This window comes from Andrographis paniculata, unplaced genomic scaffold (assembly GCF_009805555.1).
Source record: "Andrographis paniculata isolate CXL003 unplaced genomic scaffold, ASM980555v1 Contig37END, whole genome shotgun sequence".
Classification (NCBI taxonomy): Eukaryota; Viridiplantae; Streptophyta; class Magnoliopsida; order Lamiales; family Acanthaceae; genus Andrographis; species Andrographis paniculata.
In genome coordinates, this window is record NW_026137570.1 from 4,902,359 (window position 1) to 4,925,461 (window position 23,103).

General features: G+C 33.8%; 3 protein-coding genes across 6 annotated transcripts; 1 reads left to right on the forward strand and 2 right to left on the reverse strand.

Annotated features, from left to right (window-relative positions):
- The first annotated feature begins 2,797 nt into the window (after positions 1-2,797).
- LOC127250208 (uncharacterized) lies at positions 2,798-4,488 on the forward strand. The gene is made up of 3 exons (XM_051273367.1): positions 2,798-3,187; positions 3,488-3,577; positions 4,068-4,488. The coding sequence occupies exons 1-3, from the start codon at positions 2,924-2,926 to the stop codon at positions 4,143-4,145; spliced, it is 432 nt and encodes a 143-aa protein (XP_051129324.1). The 5' UTR covers positions 2,798-2,923; the 3' UTR covers positions 4,146-4,488.
- A 6,070-nt stretch (positions 4,489-10,558) lies between these two features.
- LOC127250158 (uncharacterized) lies at positions 10,559-11,011 on the reverse strand. Its single transcript, XM_051273319.1, has one exon. The coding sequence runs from the start codon at positions 11,009-11,011 to the stop codon at positions 10,559-10,561; it is 453 nt and encodes a 150-aa protein (XP_051129276.1).
- A 1,381-nt stretch (positions 11,012-12,392) lies between these two features.
- On the reverse strand, positions 12,393-16,003 carry LOC127250483 (uncharacterized). Of its 4 annotated transcripts, XM_051273792.1 has the most exons (10): positions 15,600-16,003; positions 15,405-15,494; positions 15,179-15,274; positions 14,762-14,859; positions 14,421-14,534; positions 14,055-14,333; positions 13,840-13,953; positions 13,664-13,736; positions 13,482-13,547; positions 12,393-12,599 (listed from the first exon to the last, which is right to left on the reverse strand). In XM_051273792.1, the coding sequence occupies exons 4-9, from the start codon at positions 14,822-14,824 to the stop codon at positions 13,510-13,512; spliced, it is 681 nt and encodes a 226-aa protein (XP_051129749.1). In that variant the 5' UTR covers positions 14,825-14,859; positions 15,179-15,274; positions 15,405-15,494; positions 15,600-16,003; the 3' UTR covers positions 12,393-12,599; positions 13,482-13,509. The 4 variants fall into 4 exon arrangements, with proteins under 4 accessions (XP_051129749.1, XP_051129747.1, XP_051129750.1 ...); XM_051273790.1 differs by lacking the exons at positions 15,179-15,274; positions 15,405-15,494 and having other exon boundaries at positions 15,600-16,000; XM_051273793.1 differs by lacking the exons at positions 15,179-15,274; positions 15,405-15,494; positions 15,600-16,003 and adding an exon at positions 14,953-15,132.
- Between the last annotated feature and the right edge of the window lie 7,100 nt (positions 16,004-23,103).

Genomic DNA, 23,103 nt, shown 5'->3' on the forward strand with positions numbered 1-23,103 from the left:
ATGGGCCTAACATTTGAGATGATCGAACTAGTCGAGGGGCATTGCGGGGAACTCAGGTAAAGTAGATGTATTTATAAGAAAATAGCGGGTCGGAAGGTCCGCAGGTCGGAAGGTTCGCAGGTCGGAAAGTCCGCAAGTTGGAAGGTCCGCAGGTCGGAAAGTTCGCAGGTCGGAAGGTCCGCAGGTCGGATGGTTTGTAAGTCGGGAGGTTTGCGGCTGGACCAACAAGTCGGATAGTCTGTAAGTCGGGAGATTTGCGGCTGGACCAACAAGTCGGATGGTCCGTAAGTCGGGAGGTTTGCGGCTGGACCAAACAAGTCGGGTGGTCTGCAAGTCGGGAGGTTTGCAGTCGGACCAACAAGACGGAAGGTTTGCAGTCGGGCCAATAAAACGTAAGGACTGCAGACGGTCCAAAAAGGGCGGAAGAGTTGCGTTCGGGCCAAAAGGGCGGAAGGTCTGCGGTCGGTCCGAAGAGTTGGATACTGTTGAGAGTGAGTGAGAATGATAATTCGGTCGGCTGAGGACACGTGTCAGCAGGAGATGGGTTAGCAGACGGTTGAAAAAGAGGCGTTGTAACCGTTCAGACGACGGTTTCCAATACCGTTTCTGAAGAGTATTTAAGGATTAAAATTTGCAACTGACAGGGCATCTTCAATCATTTTCAAACGATGACAAAGTCAAGAGATTCTGGGATCACCACTTTAAATTTCCAACATTTTAAATTCTAGTTAATTTTCTTATGTACCGTACAGTGTTTAGAGATTCCTAATCTCAAGCACTAATTAATCAAATTTGAGGATATTTTCCATATATTTGAATTTTATTTTTTGTTTGTTGAAAAAACACATCAACACATTATTTATAATTTTTTTTATAATATTTAAATTTTAATTAATTTAAACTATCACATTAATATATTAATTTTTTAATAAAATAATTTTTTTTTTCAACATAATCATTACAAAATTCAAACCCCCAAACAAACACAATTTAAAATTTCTTACTTCAAAATCTTTAAAAATCTAAATCTAAAATCCAAACCTCCAAACAAACACACCCGTGATTGTTAATAGAAATGGTACGGATTTCATACTGATCTGGTCAAATCGGCATGATGTTGATTTGATCAGATCAACATATAATATAATGGTAAATAATACTTCCTCCGTACCAAAACTATAGTTTGGGTTGGGTTGTGTTTGATCCGGAATTTAAGAAATATTGATATTAGATTGATAGTGGGTAAAAAGTATGGGTAAAAGACTTTTTTGCCCTTGTGAGTGTATTAGTGTAAAAAGTAGCGGCAATTATGTAATAATAATGAAAAAGTAAGGATAGTTATATATTGATATAGTTATTTATGGAAATGAAACTATTGTTTTGGAACAGACAAAAATGATAAACAAGACTATTGTATTGGAACGGAAGAAGTAGTATTTTTTTTTACATAATACAATATATGTTGTGTATATTATTTTACAACATAGTATATATTGTATTATAAATATATTGCAATAAGTATAATATATATTGTTAACATATATCATATATATTCATCAAGCATCATATTGTGTCATAATAAAAAATTATAGAATTTGAATTTTGCTTAACTTTAATTAATGAAGCTTTTTAATTCTAAAATCTATTCTTCTTAACTAGTGGTTTAAAAGATAAAATAAAATTTAAAAAACTATACAAATAATACAATTTTGATTGATTGTATTTTATTCGATTTATAAAAATTGTCTGATGTGATCTATTTTGGATTGAAATACTTCATATAATATATTAAATGAAAAAAATAAAATTGTTTGTCCCATCACAATAATTATCTTTTGTTATATTGAAATTTTTGATCAATTTTGAACCGAACTAAATTCATGAGAACTAATACGGACTAAATACGACTATGTTGATTTGAACACAATCATATTAGATATAATAAAAAATTCACTAGTCATCACTAACTATCAATACAACCGTATTCACTGCTTTGTTTCTAGTGTATGATTTTACTCTTAACATGACTCTATTCTAAGTTATATTTATTGTTTAATAATCCATGCCATTTAATTGCATGTTCAAATGTTTCGACATGAGTTTTAAAAAATTGTATAATAATTGTTATATTTTGTTTTTTATAATTAAAAAAATAATATATTTTTTGCTAAAAAATAAAACAGAATATTTTTTAATGACATTCTAAGAAGAAAATTGAGTATGGGTGTGTTTGTTTGGAGGATTGGATTTAAATTCAACTATTCATTCAATTTTTTTTCCCACAAAACATCAAATCAAACATCTATTTTTCATTTTTTATATTATACTTAAAAATCAATTTTACATTCAAAATATCACATCAACACCTATTTATATCACATCATACAACTATTTAAATTCAAAATTTTTACTATTTAAATTCCAATTTAAAATCCAAACTTCCAGACAAATACACCCTATATATATTTGAATGACTGAGAAAATATATATATATATTTATAATCTGATCTTTGATTTTATTTTTTTCAGTACTTATGCCTACTAACTAAAACATTAATATATTAATTACATTTAAAATATAATTAAATAATATAAATTAATACAACACAATTTTGAATGTTCAACCTTGTGCTGAAAAATAATTTTCGACAATTGATCCCTGGAGATTTATAATTTAACTAAAATATTTTTATAATTATTTGCAAAATTAAAAGGATAAATTTTTTTTTTAGTAAAAATACGTAAAACAAACACTATTTTTGTTCCAAATTGATATTCAATTGATTGTAGAACAGAGCTCCACAATTTTTGTCCAAAATAAGTAAAGGGTACAAGTTTTTGAATGCGATTTTAGATATTAACCAAATTCTGAGTACGATTCTGCAGCAGAAGGAATCGGAACATCGGAGGGTGCTTGACGAAAATGGCTGCTAGGGTTTCGGTTGCAAATCCGGCAATGAGGCCGCGATTTTTTCAGAATTTCCGATCAGCTATTCTTCTTCCCCAACGTAATTCTAGATTATTGCTATTTAGGACTTCGGCTTTCTCTTCTTCGTCTTCTTCAGTGACGAGGAAATTGATACTGTATTCGAAGCCTGGATGCTGTTTGTGCGATGGCCTGAAAGAGAAGCTCGATGCTGCCTTCGCTCTCCCCGGCTCGAATTCGCTATCGGATGTCCAGTTGCAGGTCCGACTTTAATGCTTCTTCGCTATTGAGTTTTATTATTAGCATTAGTGGAGCGTGTTGTTACAGATATTAATCAAAAACTTCTTAGTAATTGATGAGAATGTGAAATTATGTGATGAATTTCAAGCCCTAATTTCACCTTTTGATATAATGTTCTCATTAAGGACATGGATTTGAACCTCTAAATTCTAAGATAAAATCCTTCTCTGTTTTTTCAACAAAAGATGAGTTGAAATGAATTGAACATTTGGCAACATCTTGTTGGCAGCAACCATGCTTCAATGTTCAATATTCTTGCAGATAAGGGATATCACTAGCAATCCAGAGTGGGAGAAGCTTTACCAGTATGAAATACCTGTGTTGGCTAGAGTTATGGACGATGGCACAGAGGTCAATGTTCTATCTTCTAACTCTATACTTGCCCAAATGCGTGCAACTTTTCTATCTTTTATACTCAACCAGTTTTGAGATATACAAAATGTTTTATGGCGTTTCTGTTCTGAATGCATCAACAGATGTTAAAAGAGTAGTTTCTGTGTATATTCTTGTGGAAGTCAAGAAAATGATGTTGAGGATCAGATCTCTAGGTAAAATGGATCTTACTGATCATACTAAGAACTATGCTACTGTTATGCTGCTGAAATTGATAATGCAGCTGAAGAGGGAGGAGCAATTTAGTTGTAGAATAAAAACAAAATTGGGTCGATTGGAGAAGTAGTAGTGATTCTTTTGCTATGGTTAGGTACAGTAGAACTCTTAATTGCCGGGGCCTGGATGTGCTGTTGGTTGAATTTTTTTGAGCGGATTGCCGTAGCTCCAAGTCATTTGCATTCAAGAATGGTTATGATAAACATCTTGACGTCTAAGTTATCTGTTGCAGGAGACATTGCCGAGATTATCTCCTCGGCTTGGTGTTGAGCTTGTCCGGAAGAAAATCGCAGCTGTATTTAATCAGTAGAGGCATTACTGGTACGTCTTACAACTTGTATTCTCAGCCTGCAAATGATCACCTTGTTTTATGACTCTATTTGAGTCTGCTTGCCTGTTACGAGCTAACATTCTTTCCAATAAAACAATTAACAACTAAAAGATAATTAGATTATTAAACTTACCAACAAGTCTGATGTGTTCGTGCAATTATTTGTTCTGTGTGTTACTTTTTTAGAAGGATAAAATAGTAAATAAATATTTTAAGGCATATGCTAGTCACTTGTTTCTGTTAATTACTAAAGAGTGATTAGAATTATGAAGTGAGGTGTTATTTGAAAAGAAAATCAGGAATGACTATAAAAAATTTGACTTTTGTGCCTTTTTTATATGTTCGAAATCAGTTTATTTATTTGTTTTTTAAATAATTGTGATCCACGTGAATTAAAAAAAAATAAAATAAAATGTATTCTTACATTTTAATTAGTATGATAATGATATCATCACTTATTTATGAAAACTACAAATTAAGCATATTTTATTCAAGGATAGAGTTATATATATATATAAAGTATTAATATTATAAATGAATAATTGATTCCAGATGGAAAGTTAAGAAACCGAGGGATAGTTGAAAATGTGTAGGAATTGTAGATTATGAAAGTTATGGATATTACAAATAAGAGGCTTAGAGGTGCTTATTGATAGTGGAAGGTTAAAAGCCAAGAAGGAAGGGAATGAATAAGGCAATCAATCGAACACACCACAAACATACCAAACAACACTGTATATTTATGAGATTTTGATTTTGGGTTTTGAATGGTAAAATTTTGAATTTAAATATTTGTTTGATGTGATGTTTTGAATATAAAAATTAAATTTTAGGGAAAGATAATAAATGAAAAATAGGTGTTTGATTTGATATTTTTAGAGGGAAAAAAATTATTAAAATAGTAAAATTATAATCAAAGTTTCACAAGTAAACACACACTGATCTTCCTTTAATTTCATTTTCTTTGGTTTTTGTATTTACATATTCCGTTTATGTTTCTTGGTTTACAATTCGATTTGAGTCAATTAGTAGGATTTTTCTTCAGTGAATTTCCATTTCGATCATTTTAATTACCAAATCCTTAGACTTGAAACAATTTATTCTTTGGAGTACCTTAAGGAATCCGTTCACTCTTGCTTAGGTCGTCTGGAAATTAAATATCTGAATTTAGGATACAACAATAAAATTTGCAAAATAAAAACAAGTTAGAACCATCGAAACCAAAATTATAACTTAGAAAGCTCGATTATGATTTCACTTTTGCCTACTCACAAGCTGCACCTGCATGCTCCATAGGTATGAGGTATCTATCTGTCTCAGATCATTTACTTATCGGTTGGGCCCAGAATGACGAGGATCCACTCCAATCTCCTTCACCTTTAACCAACCCAAATTAACTATATAATAATAAAATTAATTCCGCCCCGCCCTAAAAAATTGATTATGTTTTTAAAATTGATATACAACACTTTCAAAATTTTGTTATTATTCAAATTTTTTAAAAAATATTAACTTGGACCCAACTTCATTTAAAACTAAACAACAACAATCATGGATTTATAATACATAAACAGACTTACATAAGCGTCTAAGATGGTTTGTGTAATGATGAAACAGAAAGTCTAATTCAGCTGCACTGCATGCATATGCAGAGGATTTCAACCCACCCAATTTCTTGACTACATACATCCCAATCCAAACATATCCTCATCACCCTCACATAATATCTGATATACAATGAACATCTGAAGTTATACTAAAGGGAATGAATTATATAGGCATGGTAGAATAGATTGAGTGTTCTATCCAAAAAAGCCTACTATATAGTTCTATAGATTTTTTCTTCTTTGTAATCACCTTTTATCTTCAATTTTTTTTTTGTTTTTTTTTTCCTTTAAGAATATTCTTTAACATATTCTCAGCAACTTTCTTGTTGCATCATCCACATTGAATCAATTTTGTTATAATCGAATTACGGATTCAGCGCATAAATTTGGAGGATCGACAAACTTTTTTCGATCAATTTTGTTGAATCTCCATCGGTCTGATCAATTTTGAATTATCTATTTGTTTAATTAGGCTAAAACAAATTAAGTTGCATCTGTCTATACGTTGTTCAACCTATAATATTAACCAAAACACCAGCACTTTTAATATATTATATCAGATACATTTTTTTTTACAAAATATCACATCAAATATTAATTTTTTAGATAATATTGAAATTGATTATTTTAAAAAAAATATACTCGTATTTAATGAATAATTTCAAAAAATAATTAAAAATCAAAAAAAAAAAAAACAGAAGCAAGTAAACAAGTGCTATATAATAATAATAATAATAATAATAATAATAATAATAATATAATATAATATAATTATTGGGTAAGTACTAAATGTATATATATATATTTGTTTGTGTGTGTACGGATGTATACTTATATGTATATAAATATATGTGTAAGAGTAGTAATTATATTATATTGAATGTATTTGAAAGCAAACTTAGAGGTGAAGGGGACAATTAATGCAGAGAGAGAGGGGCAAGGGAAATGATTGTAAATTATATTTTCATTGCCTAGAGCACACACATATTTATAGATGCGTGAGTCGGTAAATGAATGATCGTAAAGCATCCACGTTCTGTCGACGTAAGTGCTGCGTGGTTTATAACACTCCCACTTTGATGCTTTATACAAAGAATGTGCCTCGTTAAAATCTTACTATGAAAAAACCCTGTGGGAAAAAATCATAGTGAATGAAAAAGAGTACATCATTCTTGTATTAATGTGCTCCCCTTGTTTTGGACTTTATTTGATGTCTTTCATCCGACGCATTCCAATTCCTTGCACCAGTTTGTTGAATGTTGCAGTCGGTAGCGCCTTCGTAAATAAATCTGCAAAATTTTCAGACGATCGAATTTGTTGCACATTAATTTCACCACTTTTTTTAAGATCGTGAGTGAAAAAGAATTTCGGAGATATGTGCTTTGTCCGATCGCCTTTAATATATCCTCCCTTTAATTGAGCTATACAAGCTGCATTATCTTCAAATAATATTGTAGGAGGTAATATATCAATCGGTAATCAAGCCACAATTCTTCTGAATATGGTGAGTCATGGACCTCAACCAAACGCATTCACGACTGGCTTCGTGAATCGCTAAAACCTCAGCATGGTTTGAAGAAGTAGCTGTTATCGTCTGTTTAGCGGATCTCCAAGAGATCGCGGTTCCACCACAAGTAAATAAATAGCCAGTTTGAGATTTTGCTTTGTGCGGATCAGACAAATAACCAGCATCAGCATAACCAGTTAATTCATTTCGAGATTCACTCGAATAAAATAATCCGAGGTCATGAGTCCCCTAAAGATAACGGAAAATGTGTTTGATACCATTCCAATGGCGTTTTGTGGGGGATGCGCTAAACCTGACCAGTAGATTTACTGAAAAAGATATATCTGGTCTGGTACAATTTGCAAGGTACATTAATGCGCCAATAGCGCTTAGATATGGTACCTCGGGGCCAAGTATTTCTTCCATTTCTTCTCTTGGCCTAATTGGATCTTTACTGGGATCAAGAGATCTTACCACCATTGGTGTACTCAGATAGTGAGATTTATCCATGTAAAATTGCTTTAATACCTTCTGGGTATATGTGGATTGATGAATAAATATTTCGTTATTCACATGATCCACTTGTAATCTCAGACAATATTTTGTCTTTCCAAAATCTTTGATCTCAAATTCTTTATTAAGATATTTAACTGCAATTTGGATCTCTTCTGGAGTTCCAATTAAATTAAGATCATCAACATATATAGCAATAATGACAAAATTTGATTCATTTTTCTTTATAAAGACGCATGGGCATATTGGATTATTAGTATAACCTTATTTTATTAAACATTCGCTCAGACGGTTATACCACATTCGCCCTGATTGTTTAAATCCATACAATGACTTTTTCAATTTGATGGAATATGATTCCCTTGGGTTTAATTTGTATGCTTCAGGCATATTTAATCCCTCAGGGACTTTCATATAAATATCAGTATCCAATGAGCCATAAAGATATGCAATAACTACGTCTAAAAGACGCATGTCGAGCTTTTCTTGCACTGCTAGGCTCACAAGGTATCTAAATGTTATTCCATCGACAACCGGAGAGTATGTTTCATCAAAATCTACTCCAGGTCTTTGTGAGAATCCCTGAGCTACAACACGGGCTTTATATCTCACAATTTCATTATGCTCATTTCTTTTTCGTACAAACACCCATTTGTATCCAACTGGTTTTATACCATCTGGTGTTTGAACAATTGGTCCAAAGACCTCTCTTTTGTTTAATGAGTCAAGCTCTGATTGAATCGCATGTTTCCATTTAGGCCAGTCATTTCTTTGCCGACATTCATGAACCGATTTTGGCTTTGGATCCTCGTTTTCTTCCATTATATCAAGTGCTAAACTGTATGCGAATGCATTATCAATAATTGCCTCTTTACGGTTCCAACATTTTCTTGAAGTAACATAGTTAATTGAGTTTTCAATAATCTCATCATGTTCTTCAAGATCGTGCTCTTCTTGAGCAATTATTTCAGGGTTGACTTCCTCGTTATATTGAGGTTTATTAATGTCATTCCTGATATTTTCATAATTATCATCATTAATTCCTCTTTTCTTTCGAGAATGTTTGTCTTTGGAACCGAGTGGTCTACCACGCTTTAAGCGTATCGCTGATTCATTAGCACTTGTAATTTGTCCATCAGGGACAATTATTTTAGCCGGAGCATTAGCAGCTTGGATATATAATCGAGTGACTTTGCTTGAGTCATTGAATGCATCCGGTAACTGATTTGCAATATTTTGCAAATGTATAATGCGTTGAACTTCTAGTTCACACTGCTTTGTACGAGGATCATAAAAATTCAATGGGATTTTCCAATTAATATCCCTTTTCGGTTCGTTTTTGTCTCCCCCTAATGTCGGAAAATATGATTCGTCAAAATGACAATCTGCAAATCTTGTAGTGAATAAATCGCCCGTCATAGGTTCAAGATATTTTATAATTGACGGCGATTCATATCCGACATAAATGCTCAATCTACGTTGATGACCCATTTTTGTACGTTTGAGGGGTGGAATAGGAACATAAACAGCACAGCAAAAAATACGTAGATGAAATATATTTGGTTCGTGACCAAATACTAATTGCATCGGGGAGTAGCTATGATAGCTTGTCGGCCTCATTCTTATGAGTGTTCCTGCGTGTAAGATTGCATGCCCCCAAGCTGAAACGGGCAACATAGACCTCATCAGTAATGGTCTAGAAATCAATTGCAATCTTTTAATAAGTGATTTTGCCAGACCATTTTGTGTATGAACATGAGCAACTGGGTGCTCTACATTAATTCCAATTATCCAGACGTATAGTCTTAATTGGATTATCGGGGAATTGTGCCCGTTATTTAATAATTTGGGCAAGCAATCTCGCAAATGCCATATTGCGAGTAGATAATAAACAAACATGGGACCATCTCGTAGATGCATCAATAAGCACCATAAAATATTTAAATGGCCCACACGGTGGGTCTATTGGTCCACATATATCCCCGTGTATTCTTTCCAAAAATGTAGGTGATTCAATACCTACTTTAGCTGGCGATGGCCTGGTTATCAATTTTCCCTGAGTGCAGGCAACACATGTTAACTCATTTGAGTTTAACATTTTTTGACCTTTTAATGAATGGCCATGCGAATTCTCAATTATTCGCCTCATCATTATACTGCCAGGATGCCCAACGCGATCATGCCATATTTGAAAATCGGTAGTCCTTTGATCTACCGTGAGGTGTGTTTTAACAACACCTAATCTGGCATAATATAAGCCAGTAGAGAGTGATGGTAATCTCTCAATGATGCATTTCCTTTTATCAATGATATTGGTGATCAAGAAAAATTCACCATCGGTATCTCTCATAGTTTCAATGTGATAACCATTTTTCCGAATGTCCTGAAAGTTCAGTAAATTTCTTCGAGCTTTAGTGGCCAACAGTGCATACTATATCACAATTTTCGTCCCCGCGGGGAGAAATATAATGGCTTCTCCAGAGCCTTCAATTAATTTCGTACTGCCACTTATTGTATTGACATTCATTCTTTCATTTTTCAAATGGAAGAAATATTTTTCGTGTTTCAATATAGTATGTGTCGTTGCACTGTCAATGAAACACATATTTGCATCATTTTGTTTGGCATCCATTTAACCTTCAAATATAAATAACGCAGTATTAATAAAGGCATATATAAATATTACAAAATGCATTACAAAAAGGTAATATGCAATAATTTAAATATTACAAAACATAATATAAAATGACATAATATGTTTATCACTAGGAGTTTGCTGGATCTACGACAAAATCCGCTATATCAAGATGCGTTGTGTCGTAATCCAAAAGATCATCATCGGGGTCGTTATCGTTATCAATGTGATTAGTCTCGACCTCCTTCCTCTTTTTCTGCAGTGAGGCTTGATAAAGATCGGCTAGGTGTTTGGCTGTTCTGCAGGTATTGGCCCAATGGCCTTCAATGCCACACCGATTACAACTGCCGATTTGCCTCTTTCTCAGTTTAGCCTTTTCGGCTATATCCCCATGTTGGGATTTACTCTGCATCATGTTAATGTCAAAACTGCGGCGATTGTAAGGGGTATATCGACCGCGTTGACTCTCACGACTGTGACCACGTCCACGGCCTCTACCACGTCCTCGGCCTCGTTCAGAAAATGTCACGTTCGCTTTAGGGAACGGACTGGAACCAGTGGGCCGGGACTGATGATTTTTCATCAGTAACTCATTATTTTGCTCAGCTAATAAAAGGCATGCAATGAGCTGTGAGTACTTTTGAAAATTTTTCTCGCAATATTGTTGTTGCAGCACAACATTGGAAGCATGACAGGTAGAGAGAGTCTTCTCCAATTTATCATTCTCAGTAACATTTTCTCCACAGAGTTTTAACTGAGATGTAATCTGATGGATAGCAGAGTTATACTCTGTAACAGTTTTAAAATCCTGCAATCGCAGGTTAAGCCAATCATGTCGGCCTTTGGGGAGAGTGATATATTTCAAGTGTCTCTCTCTCAATTCATTCCACAAATCAAGTGGATCTTTCACCGTCAAATATTCAGACTTTAGAGGAATGTCTAAATGATGACGGATGAAAATAATAGCCTTAGCCCGATCTTGGCTTGTAGCCGTATTTTCACTGTGGCAATTGTATGAACAAGGCCGATAGAAACCAGATGCATTTCTACATCCAGGGACCAAGTCAGAAAATTATTACCGGTAATAGACAAAGGTTTAAAAGAAAATTTTGCAAGGTTTTTCATAGTTTGGAAAAAAAATAATATAGATAGTATAAAAATAAAATTTACCAAAAATAAAATAGATAAGAACTTTCGTGCTGATAACGTGTTATATAATAATAATAATAATATAATATAATTATTGGGTAAGTATTAAATGTATATATATATATATATATTTGTTTGTGTGTGTACGGATATATGTTTATATGTATATAAATATATGTGTAAGAGTAGTAATTATATTATATTGAATGTATTTGAAAGCAAACAATTAATGCAGAGGGGAGGGGAACAATTAATGCAGAGAGAGACAAGGGAATGATTGTAAATTATATTTTCATTGCCTAGAGCACATATATATTTATAGATGCGTGAGTCGGTAAATGAATGATCGTAAAGCATCTACGTTCTGTCATCGTAAGTGCTGCGTGGTTTATAACAACAAGAGCATTGTTTGCTTAAAACTTTAAAATATGATTTAATTTGGTTAAAAATAAATTAAAATACATATTATAGTACTTCCTCCATCCCATTTTTAGTGTTATTTATGCAGATACAAAATAAATAATTATTAATAAATAATTAAAAAGTATAATAAATAAATATAATTATTATATAATAAAAATAACTAAATAATTTAAATTAAAATAATAAAAATTTTAAATTTTAAATTTTAAATTATAATTAAAATGTATAATTATATTTTTAAAAAAAAATAGAGAAGGGAAGAAAAGAAGTATTTTATAGAAAGCAAAATTTATATTAAAAAATAAAAAAGTAAGTTGCATTGTTTAAAAAGTATACAAAAATGATAAATTTGAGAGTATAAACAAAGTGAAAATATTCAAACGCCAGTGTCGTACCCAAATCCAATAAAATATATTCCCTGTCTCAAATCATCAAACACAAAGACACAAACAAGCCCAAAATCATCTATCTGCTGCTTCACATAATTTATAACCACAATATCATATTGTTCGAATCCATTACAGTACACTACTCTTATTCTAATACAAGAAGGTGGATCCACCCCACCCTACCCCTTCTTCAGATTTCTTCTGGTGTGTCTGCACAGTGAAATTAATCAACAGAAAAGCACAAAATCTGCAATGTTATTATGTTAACCAACCACATGGATTTACTTTTAGATTCATCAGTTGAATGAACCGAATAGCTCGCAAGCAAACCCGACGCGACCCGGCTCTTTAACAGTCCTACTCGACTCGACTCCTTTTACAGGATAAAGGAGCCGAGCTCGAGCTCAAAAACTATTATTTAGCTCCTTATTGATGATATTTATATACTATTATTTTATATATTAATACAATATAATTTTTTTATATCAAAATTTATATTTTTTAATATAAGTTGAATATTTTATTTTAATAAATTATGAATAAAAATGGATGTATTTAATTTATATATTAAAAAACGTATAGAATATGTACAAAATCCGAGTTGAACTCAAACTTGAGTAGCCTTACGAGTCGAGCTCGAGCTTGAATTTAAGCCTAACAAGCTGAGCTCGAACTACTATTTTTTCTCGAATTTTTAACGAGCCAAGCTCTACTCTTACGGGAGGAAGGGGGCATTTATAAAATGTGATGAATCAATTTAATATCGCATGTTCACGAATACACTGGAATTAAATAATCCCAACTTATCCCAAGTAATAAACACACCCTTCGTGAATTGTTTTTTTTAGACAAACAAGTTTATACGGCAATGAGAACAGTTTGTGGCATTTGGCATATTATCAAATAAATCAATTAAAATTGGAAACTCAACAAAAGAATTGACATTAACAGGACTACAAAGCCTTAATCACCCAACCTGGAAATTGGAAACAATCGAATAAAGAACTGATTTTGTGATACTATTCAGCACATAGAGAGTTAATATTTAATGAAGACATAAGTCACCTATAAAAACTGCAAGTAAAGCTTTACCTAGTGGCATGGTAGACAGTTGATGGGTTCATCCAACCATTGTGCGCTTTCTCCCTCTTTGTCGAACTGGGAGGCATCATAAATATAAAAATAAAATAAAATAAAAAAACAAAAATAAAACTAATTTTAAGACAGCAAGATATATCTAAAATATCCAGAGCGAGTGAAGGGTGGGTGCATACCCTGTGCTAGCTTGTTCAACGTTGAGCTCCACTGTTTCGAGGATTTCTTGTAAGCAGAAAGGATCCTATCCATCTATAACAGTTCCAAAAACAAAAACTATCAAAGGTATTGCTCTCGTAGTCGTAGAATACACAAGATAAACTAACTGATAAATTGGATTAAAATGGCAGCTCACCACATTTCCACATGAGGAGTGCATAGATAGCAATGCCCGTTCAAGAACATACAGATCAACAGCTTTATCTTCGGGTAGGGTTGAAGTGAAGCTTAGTCCAAAATCAATGAGTACCTTTGATAAAATGGGTAAAATACAGCAGCAGTTAATCCTCAAGGATGGATGTCACAAGTCAATCACTCTAGAACTTAATATCGAATAAAATGGCGGCCCACCAGTTGATTGGTATCCTTTTTTATTAGCATGTTTGATGTTGTCAAATCTCCATGGATCAGCCCGCCATCGTGCAGCTTTCCAATTGCATCACCAATTTGTTTTGCAATATCATCTAATCGTTCTTCAACAATACCGTGCAATCCAAAGTCGAGGAATATGTCTTTCACTGAACCACCCTCAACAAACTCAAATGTTAAAGTGTGCAACAGAGGATCTACGGCATAGAGCACTGGAGTAGAAACTCCGAGCTTTCTAGCCTTTGTCATGCACCTAGCTTCCTGTTGCAGAATTCATTAAAAATCAAGCCAACAGAAAAGTACTTAACACCAGCTCATTAATTATTATTCTCGATAACCAACACTTACTGCATTCAGACGTTTGGCCGTGAGCTTTACGTCCAAAGTCGGATGCCTGTATTTTTTAGAAAATCGTTCCTTAACAATGGACCTTCTACCAACAAAAGTTGACTCGAACACCCTCTGGATCACAATAAATGCAAGAGCACTAGTAGTTAGTAGAAAGGCGATTCACTATACTGTTAATTTGTATACATCTAAACAAATCTGGACTGCTCGTGCCGGTTTCTCTCAACAATTCTCCATTTTCTAACTGTGTAGATAATGCAAAAACAAGGTAAAAAAAGTTTATTTCAGCAAGCCTAGAATGTTCATTTTGACAACAATGTGAAGCTCATAACTCAACTTACAGCCTCAGCGCCTTGCTTAATCAAAATCAAGGAACTGTCTGCTCCATCTAACTTAATCTCCATGTTCAGGATGTTCAACCTTTAAGTTGCCGGTCAAGCTGAAATAGCACAGGAAATGACAATGTATAAGATAAAGCATTATGCAACACATAATTCCTTCAACAAAGATTGCAAAGAAAACTTAGGGGCACCTTCCTCAGAAGGTTAGGGAATTAGGGAACGAAATAAACCCTTTACAGGGATAGGGATCTTTATACATCGCATCTAAAAACTGGGAAATCTCTCATCTCCGATCAATTGGGGAGTTTTGGACAAACTTCAAGGCCAATTAATTAGAAAGTGCAAAATTCCAATTCAAGAATGCAAACCCCGAGCCCCTTAATCTTGAATAAAAAATGTAAACGTTGAACATTCAACCTATTACACGAACAGGGAAGGCAACGGGCGAGTCAGAGCCCGGTCACTACCATACAAGATGCTCACTTGCTTCTCCTTTAGCCATAAAACAACAAGCTTAAATTGAAACAGAAAAACAACAAAAAGCCGTTAAAATTGTAATAGCCGTAAATGCTTGAATATTTTTACAAGCTTGTTTTTCTTTTAGTCATAAAAGATTAAAAACGATGGGCGGGGCTGAACTTACAATTATGATGCAGCTGTATCTTGTGTGTGTTTGTTCTCTTTTTATTTATTTATTTTTTTGAGGGGGTGGACAACTAACTACAACACGAGACTGGATGGAAAGGAGAATGGCGAACGGACGAGTCCACGCCGAAGCGGTGAAGAGAGATGAGTAAATAGAAGAAAGAATAAAATAAAATAAAATAAACAAGCACACCTGAAAGTCTCCGGCGGTTGCAGCAGCGGGATGGACGGACGATGGAAGAAGAAGAAGAAGAAGAAGAAGAAAGGGAAAGGGTAGGCGCGCGGCGCAGGTTGTGGTTTAGGTTATTTTTGGGATTGTTTGCGTTCTTCAGAGCAAATAAAACGTAGGGATTTTAGAATAAAGTTGCTCATTCGGTGCCAAACCGCCAGTTCGAACCGTATTTGAACCGGCGGTTCGACATCTATTATATACATATATATATATATATATATATTTTTTTAATCTGGCCGTCAGGGCGCAGGCGCAGGGGAGCAGTGAAGGACCTGTAGGTGAAGAAGAAGAAGAAGGAGGAGGATGGGGAGAGAATAAGGAGGAGAAGGAGGAGCACAGAATTGGGGAAGAAGAAGAGGAAGGAGAAAGCGGAGAACCTGCTCGCTGGTGGTGCGGTCTGCGGCGGCCGTGGATTGTGGATGTGAAATGTAGTAATTAGGGCAAATGTGTAATTTACAATAATAATAATAATATATTTATAATTAAATTTTGAGTAAAAATTAATTTTGATCCCAATCAAACCTATTTTTTCAATTTTTGTCTAATTCAAAAATAATTATCAAAATTGATTCCATACAAAAAAAATAAAGAGCAAAAATCAATATTGGTCTCAATCAAATTCATTTTTTTTAATTTTTGGTTCCATTCAAAATTAATTACCAAAACTAATCTCATACAAAAAAATAAATAATCATTTTTAGTCGTACCGTTAAAATTTCAACGGAATGACTGACATGGCATGTGATTTGAAACAAACACGTCCATGTTAATTATAACACGGCTGTGTTATATCAATCTAATAAAATATTTTTGTATTTTTACAAACACGGGCGTGTTTAAAATAAATATGTGTCTGACATGTTGCTTGAAATTCGCAGGACAGTTATTTCTAGCCATGGCGGTACCTAACCGCCTCTACCATGTTCCACGGCAAAATGCGCACGAAGGAGGTCGATGAGAAAATGTTGATTGTGCAGAACAAGAACTCATCGTACTTTGTGGAGTGGAACCCAAACAACATAAAGTCGACAGTGTGCCACATTCCGTTGATGTTCTTCGGGAACTCGACTTCGATTCAAGAAATGTTCCAGCGGATGATCGAGGGTTCTGTTTTCAGCAAGAGTAATAAGCTTCATCCCAATGGTGAGATTTGCAATACAGTGTCGTATTGGGACAACGTTGTGATGAAAATCGATTCGAAAACCACCAGATTTCAAAAACAAATTTCGATCGAAAATCGAAAAAATTGTAAGCGATAGTCGCGACAGCATCTCCGATCTAATGATGGCCCCGTAGTCGCCGCCACCATGCTGAAGCTTGTGTAGCGGAAAGTCCGATTGACGTGGACATCGGAATTTTCGGAGGCACTGCACCTGGCGGCGAAGGAAGGGTCGAGCACGTCGTCGATTCCATGGATGGTGATATGAGTGTCGAGAGGGTATATCTACATTAAAGACTATATATAAAATATAAATAAAAAAAAATTACGATGTATTTATAGTTATATAAACATACAATCTTTGTAAAATTAGTTTCACTTCAAATTTTTGAATATCAATATGGTCAATTCGTCCAATAATATGGAAAAATTTAACATTCATATTATAAAAAAAATTAAAATTATAAGTTGAAAAAAATAGTTATAAAATTAGCATATTTGTACAATAATTATGTAATAATTTTTAATATAATAATTATATTAAAAAATATATAACATAATTAAATTATTTATACAAATTAGATAAACTGCTAAGTAACATAGAGAAATTGTTTTAAAAATCTTTAATTTTTATTATTTTTTTAAACTAATAGATAATCATTTATCTTAATTTTTTATTACAAATTTAATAAATAAACAAAAAGTAATATAATTCAATAATTAGTATTTATAGTCACTGAAATATCAACTATAATTATTCAAACTTATCACTTTTAAATAAAATTAGACATTAACTTATAAATAAAAATATTATATTAAAAAAACAAATCATTTAAAATTTTGAAAATTGACTAAATTTTTTTAAAAATTATTAAAATATATATTAATTGAATATACTATACATCATATATAAGAGGTGCCAATAAATTTACATATTAAATACAAATCAATAAAATAATACTTCATGGGTCCACAAATATATAAATCAATTTAATTAAATTTATAATATTTTAACCTACTCAAAATCCAAACTCTCTATTTTTTTTCAAAACTAATTTATGGTAATGATAAATAAATATATAATTTTTTTATTTGTATTAATAAAATTTTATTCTCTAAAATATAGTATCATATTGTATATATATTTTATTAAGATATATAATGTTTAAAATATTCAAATACATATTTTAATTTTTTTTAAATCATTAAATAATAATACGCACTATTTAAATAACTAATTATACTACATAAATTCTCGTGCCTAAACAAAATATTGCATCTTGTCGGGACCGGAGGAGTATATTTTAATACTATCAAATTTAATATCTTTTGAAAATCGATACGATAAAAAATTCATAAAAAAAAACTAATATAAGAATAGAAAATGAGATTTAAATAATTTAAAGATTATCAATTATAAATATTATTAAATTTACCAAAAGAAAATAACAGTAAAATAAATAAGATCTTGCAAAATATAAATAAATATCATATTAAATTATTTATACACTATAAAAAAGTATAAAAATAAATATTGTGATTATATATCTTCTCCAAAATAGTAAGATAAAAAAAAGGAAAAAAATTATATAAAAATGATGAAACAAATCTAGAAAAAAATCATATAATAATGATACATATTTGAATGATTCAGGAATTGATATAAAAATTTATACATATCAAATGAAATAATTATAAAATATAATCTATTGAACTAATGAATTTTTTTTAACTTCAAAAAAAAAAATTAAAACGGTAAATTCATACTCCTTCTGCATCTTTATCTTTGTCTTTTTTTAAATCAAAATAAATATAAAAGTAAATTTTGTTGAGAAATATGAAAAAAAAAAAAAAGAGAATATGAATTTTTAAAAAAACAAAAAAATAATAAAAAATTAAAAATAAATTTTATAAAATTAAAAAAGTATATATATATCCACTGACACTAAAGAAACTGAAAAATTATATACCCCATTATCATATAAAAATTATGATAAAAAACTGTAAAATAAAAAAAATATAAAATTTCAGAAAAATTTCAGAATTAAAAATTTATAATATATAGAATATAGTTTATAAGAGCTCACTGTAGATCTCAAGTAAGTGTAAAACAAGAAATTTGAAGGTTTTTGAATTTTTTTTTCATTTTTTGATTGATTGTTATATTTAATTGGTTGTTAATGTGGGCCAATATATGTATATATATATATATATATTATTAAATACATATTTTTAACTATTATTACTAAAAACTATTTATATGTATATTTTAAAATATTTTAAAATTTAATTTTATTGTTTATTAAAAATATAATTTTAATATTCATGTGTATTAGTATATCTAAAAAATAAATATTGTATAATAGTATATAATTTTAATTAATTTAAATTTAAATTGCTCAAGAATTTTGCTCAATTTTATATTTATTTTGATTGGTAGTGTGATTTAATTGGTTATTTTTTTATTTAGTACATATTCCTAATAATTTATTATTTTTAATATAATTTTGATAAATTTATATTCATTATAAATTTATTGCTGTTTCTTTTTTCTTTTTCTTTTTTTTTTGAATTTTTTTACTATATTTTTCTTAAACGAGAACTTAATGATATTTTATTTTACAAGAATTATTTTATTTACTATTTAATTAATTTTTATATACAATAATATTATTAAACCTATTTGTTTTGTATATTCAATCAATAATAATAATTGTTTTGATTATTTGTGTCAAAAAAAATATACATATTAAATAATTGATCAACATATATTCAAATAATAAATGATAGAATTGAATTATAAATCATCTTCCTTCAATTTTAGAATATAATATAATTGTTGATGCGATTTTCAACAAATAAAAAGTAAAATCCGAAAATAGAAAATATTCTTCGAATTTGATAAAATAAATGTCTGAGATTAAGAATCTCTAAATACCGTACGAAAACTAGGAAAAATAAATATTACAGACTGAAAAAGTAAATGTAATCCCCAAAAGCAATTCACTGAATTTGATGTCGATTGAAGATAGTTTCTCAAAGTCGTGAAATGACCTATTTAAAACCCATATCAACCGCCACGTCTAGGTCGTGCCTCCAAATCCGCTCGCCAGTCATAACTTCTTCTAACCACTTTAAAACTGCTTCTCGCCCGACCTGCATATCCACTGCTACGTCTCTTTTCGCATGCCTTACACTTTGTCCAACCTCTGTATCGATCGTCTCCTTTTTGCCCGACTTCCTTTTGCCCGACCTATATGCCGCCTGACCTGAGTACATATTGTTTTCCCTTTTTCGTCCGTCCTCTCCTTGTCCGACCTCTTAATCACAGGTTTCTCTTAAGAAACCCATCTCTTAATAGCGCTTGGACTTGTATTTGAACTCACTTTTAAGGTCCTACTACTATTGTCAGGCCCATTAGACTCTACACCGATCCTCAGTCCAATTTTATAGGCCCATTCTTGAAAACCTTGGTTTTTTTCTTGCTCAACAACTTGCCTCCTCCCGCCCGACTCCTAAGCGTCGCTTCTTGGAATGTGTGAGACACGACGTTTAGGGGTTTACAGAACAGTGCCATCATTATACTGTTTCATGTCACATCGTGGGGTTTATGTAAAACCCTTCTCTTACCTTTCCATACTCACGCACTCAAAAATCCTAAAAAATCCTTCTTCTCTCCAGCAAATATCCTCCTTTAAAATCCTTTTCCCTTCATTATCTGCCTACTTTTCACAAATGGCCAATCAATATGTCCCTGCTCTTCCTTTTGATGGTACAGAACCATCGGTGCCCTTCGTGGCTTCGAGGGTTCTTACCCCCACCGTTCGCCCGTATTGCACCACCAATGAAGACGCCGACCGAATGAGATCTGTAATATCTCAAGTCTCCCCAATGGCTATAAACAATGCCGCTCTCAAACCAGAAAGGCTCTTGGACAGTATTAGGACTCTCCCCAATGGCTATAAACGATGCCGCTCTCAAACCAGAAAGGCTTTTGGACAGTATTAGGACTCACCTTACTGATCTCAAAGACGCATATCACAAATGGTATAAGAGGCTCCTTCCTCATTTCGAAGCGCAATGGAGGAGGCAAGGCATTGACAAGGCCATTCTCCTCTCAACTCAGCCCCTCCATCTCCATGACAAGGCCCTGCTGGCAATGACGGCCTTTTGGCATTCTCAGATGGGAGACTTCTTCCTCCCGTCTGGCCCCATTGGCCCGACCCTTATGGACGTGGCCATCATTGCCCACTTACCCATAGTGGGTGATGACCCTGTCTTGGTCTTCTTCGAAGGTCGGGAACCTTAGCCCGACCACGCTGGTTGGGCCCTTGCCAGACTTCCCGAGAAGGAGAGGGGGTGGACCAGTTTTGTCAACAAGTTCCTGGGTGAGGAAGGCACCCCCGTCTTTGAATTGGAACACGCAGCGTTTATTCTCTTTTGGCTATGTAGGTATACTTTCTTTTCCTTTAAATTTTTATGTAAATTCAAAGTTGGATTTTTTAGTTGGATCTTCTTTTTTCTTTTTACAGGTATATTATTCTTTCCCCTTCCAAACTTGTTATTTCTTCCCAGGCCGATCTGGCCATTCATCTGGCCAGCGGCCAATTTTTCTCTTTAGGCACTTTATTTTTGGCTAACCTTTTTGAGGGTTTATCCCGAGTGAGCACCCGCCTAACCGACACCAAGAGGGCGGACACAGCCGCTTCGGGACCATTTTGGTTCCTAGAGCTGTAACTCCGTCTTTATTTCCCGAATGCCTTTTTTGGCCGACTACCTATTACCCCGAACCCCCAAAGGTCTATAGGTTATGCCTTGGCCAGACTAACTCCTAGTTCCTCTAATCTTCATCCATCCGACCCTAACATCACCCAAATTTGACCGAAGACCGTAGCAACTCTCGCCTATATGTATATGAAACCTTTGTACAGTATACTACCGACCTTTTTTGGCTTTACCCCGACACACCATATCCCCGACTTATCCTGATCCTCTTCCTCATCCGACTTATCCCTTCTCCTGGGATTCCGCCATGAAACCCTGATCTCTATTTTCTAGTAAGAGGTCGGACAAGAAAAACCATAGACCATTTTATACTTTCAATTATCAGCCCCAATTCTTGGCCCGAAAGTTCGGCTGCTGTCAGGGTCTGCCGGGACCGCTAGCCCGACCACACCTTATACCTCAAAACCCAGAAGGGCTGGTGATCCCCGAGCTCATCCCGACCTATCTTTCTCAACTTACCGACCACATCACCTCCAACTTTTACTTACCTTTCCGCTCGAAACCTTCGGCGGCTAAGACTTTCCCTGCTTGGTGGTCGGCCACCTGGCCTCTGATTGCTCCTCCAACTGACCAATTGGTCAGAAAGCTTCTCCCGCCCCCTGCATTGGCGCTGGGTTCTCCCCGACCAGTCTCTGCTCTGAGAAGGAAAAGGCAGGCGCCTGCCGCAGGCAGGTCCGGAACAAAGAAGAAGCAAAAGGCTGCCCCTGTCATCAATAGGCAGGCCATCGAGGAGTACCTGGCATCTCTGCCAGTGGACACAAGCGGACTACCGAAATACTTGAGGGAGCAATTTGTTAAGTCTGTTTCCTTCCACATTTCCTTTTCAATGTATGACCCTTTAAATTTTAATGTTTTCCTATTCCAGAGGATCCTTCATTGCCACCGACCACAGCCCCGAGTGTCTCTCAGCCGCCCGAGCCTCAGCCGACCATTTCCCAGACCATCATTCCAGATTCTCCTCCACCGACCGTAATCCAGCCAGCCAATCCTCAACTGACCCCAGTTCAACCATACCTCACTCTGACTTCCTTTCCATCGGCTGCGGTCCCGACCATAAACCGACCGACTGCTGCTCCATCCACAGGACTGCTAGTGACCCGTCGGGGAGAGGACCCGATAGTGAGGCAATTGTCCTTATAAACTTCTACCCCGACCGCCAATCAACCGACAACCGCACCACCGACCCCGAACGAACAACCAATCGCTCAGGGTTCGCTAGCCGGGGTAAGTTATTTCCTTAAAAAAAACTTTCTAAGGGAAATACTTGTTCAATTTTTACTAACTTTGATTATCTTTTTATAGGACAACCCTAGTTCTCCATCGGTCATCACTCACCCGATCCCTCTTCCTGCAGAAGGGGAGCTGCCAGTGACCCGTCGGCTAGAGGAACCGACGGGGAGGGAGACTTCTCCTCCAATTTTTCCTTCGCCTGCCCCGCAACCATCACAGGTAACTACCAAGATATTTCCATATGATTCTTTTGTAAATATCTGACTCTTGTATTATTGTTTTAACTAGGAA

What these genes read in the sequence shown, in the direction of transcription:
- LOC127250208 (XM_051273367.1), top strand. Translation starts at nt 2,924, where the DNA reads ATGGCTGCTAGGGTTTCGGTTGCAAATCCGGCAATGAGGCCGCGATTT. An exon ending in TATCGGATGTCCAGTTGCAG is followed by an intron (nt 3,188 to 3,487) that starts GTCCGACTTTAA and finishes ATATTCTTGCAG; the next exon opens with ATAAGGGATATCACTAGCAA. An exon ending in TTATGGACGATGGCACAGAG is followed by an intron (nt 3,578 to 4,067) that starts GTCAATGTTCTA and finishes TATCTGTTGCAG; the next exon opens with GAGACATTGCCGAGATTATC.
- LOC127250158 (XM_051273319.1), bottom strand. Translation starts at nt 11,011, where the DNA reads ATGAAAAATCATCAGTCCCGGCCCACTGGTTCCAGTCCGTTCCCTAAA.
- LOC127250483 (XM_051273792.1), bottom strand. Translation starts at nt 14,824, where the DNA reads ATGGAGATTAAGTTAGATGGAGCAGACAGTTCCTTGATTTTGATTAAG. An exon ending in CGGCCAAACGTCTGAATGCA is followed by an intron (nt 14,334 to 14,420) that starts GTAAGTGTTGGT and finishes ATTCTGCAACAG; the next exon opens with GAAGCTAGGTGCATGACAAA. An exon ending in ACTCCTCATGTGGAAATGTG is followed by an intron (nt 13,737 to 13,839) that starts GTGAGCTGCCAT and finishes GAACTGTTATAG; the next exon opens with ATGGATAGGATCCTTTCTGC.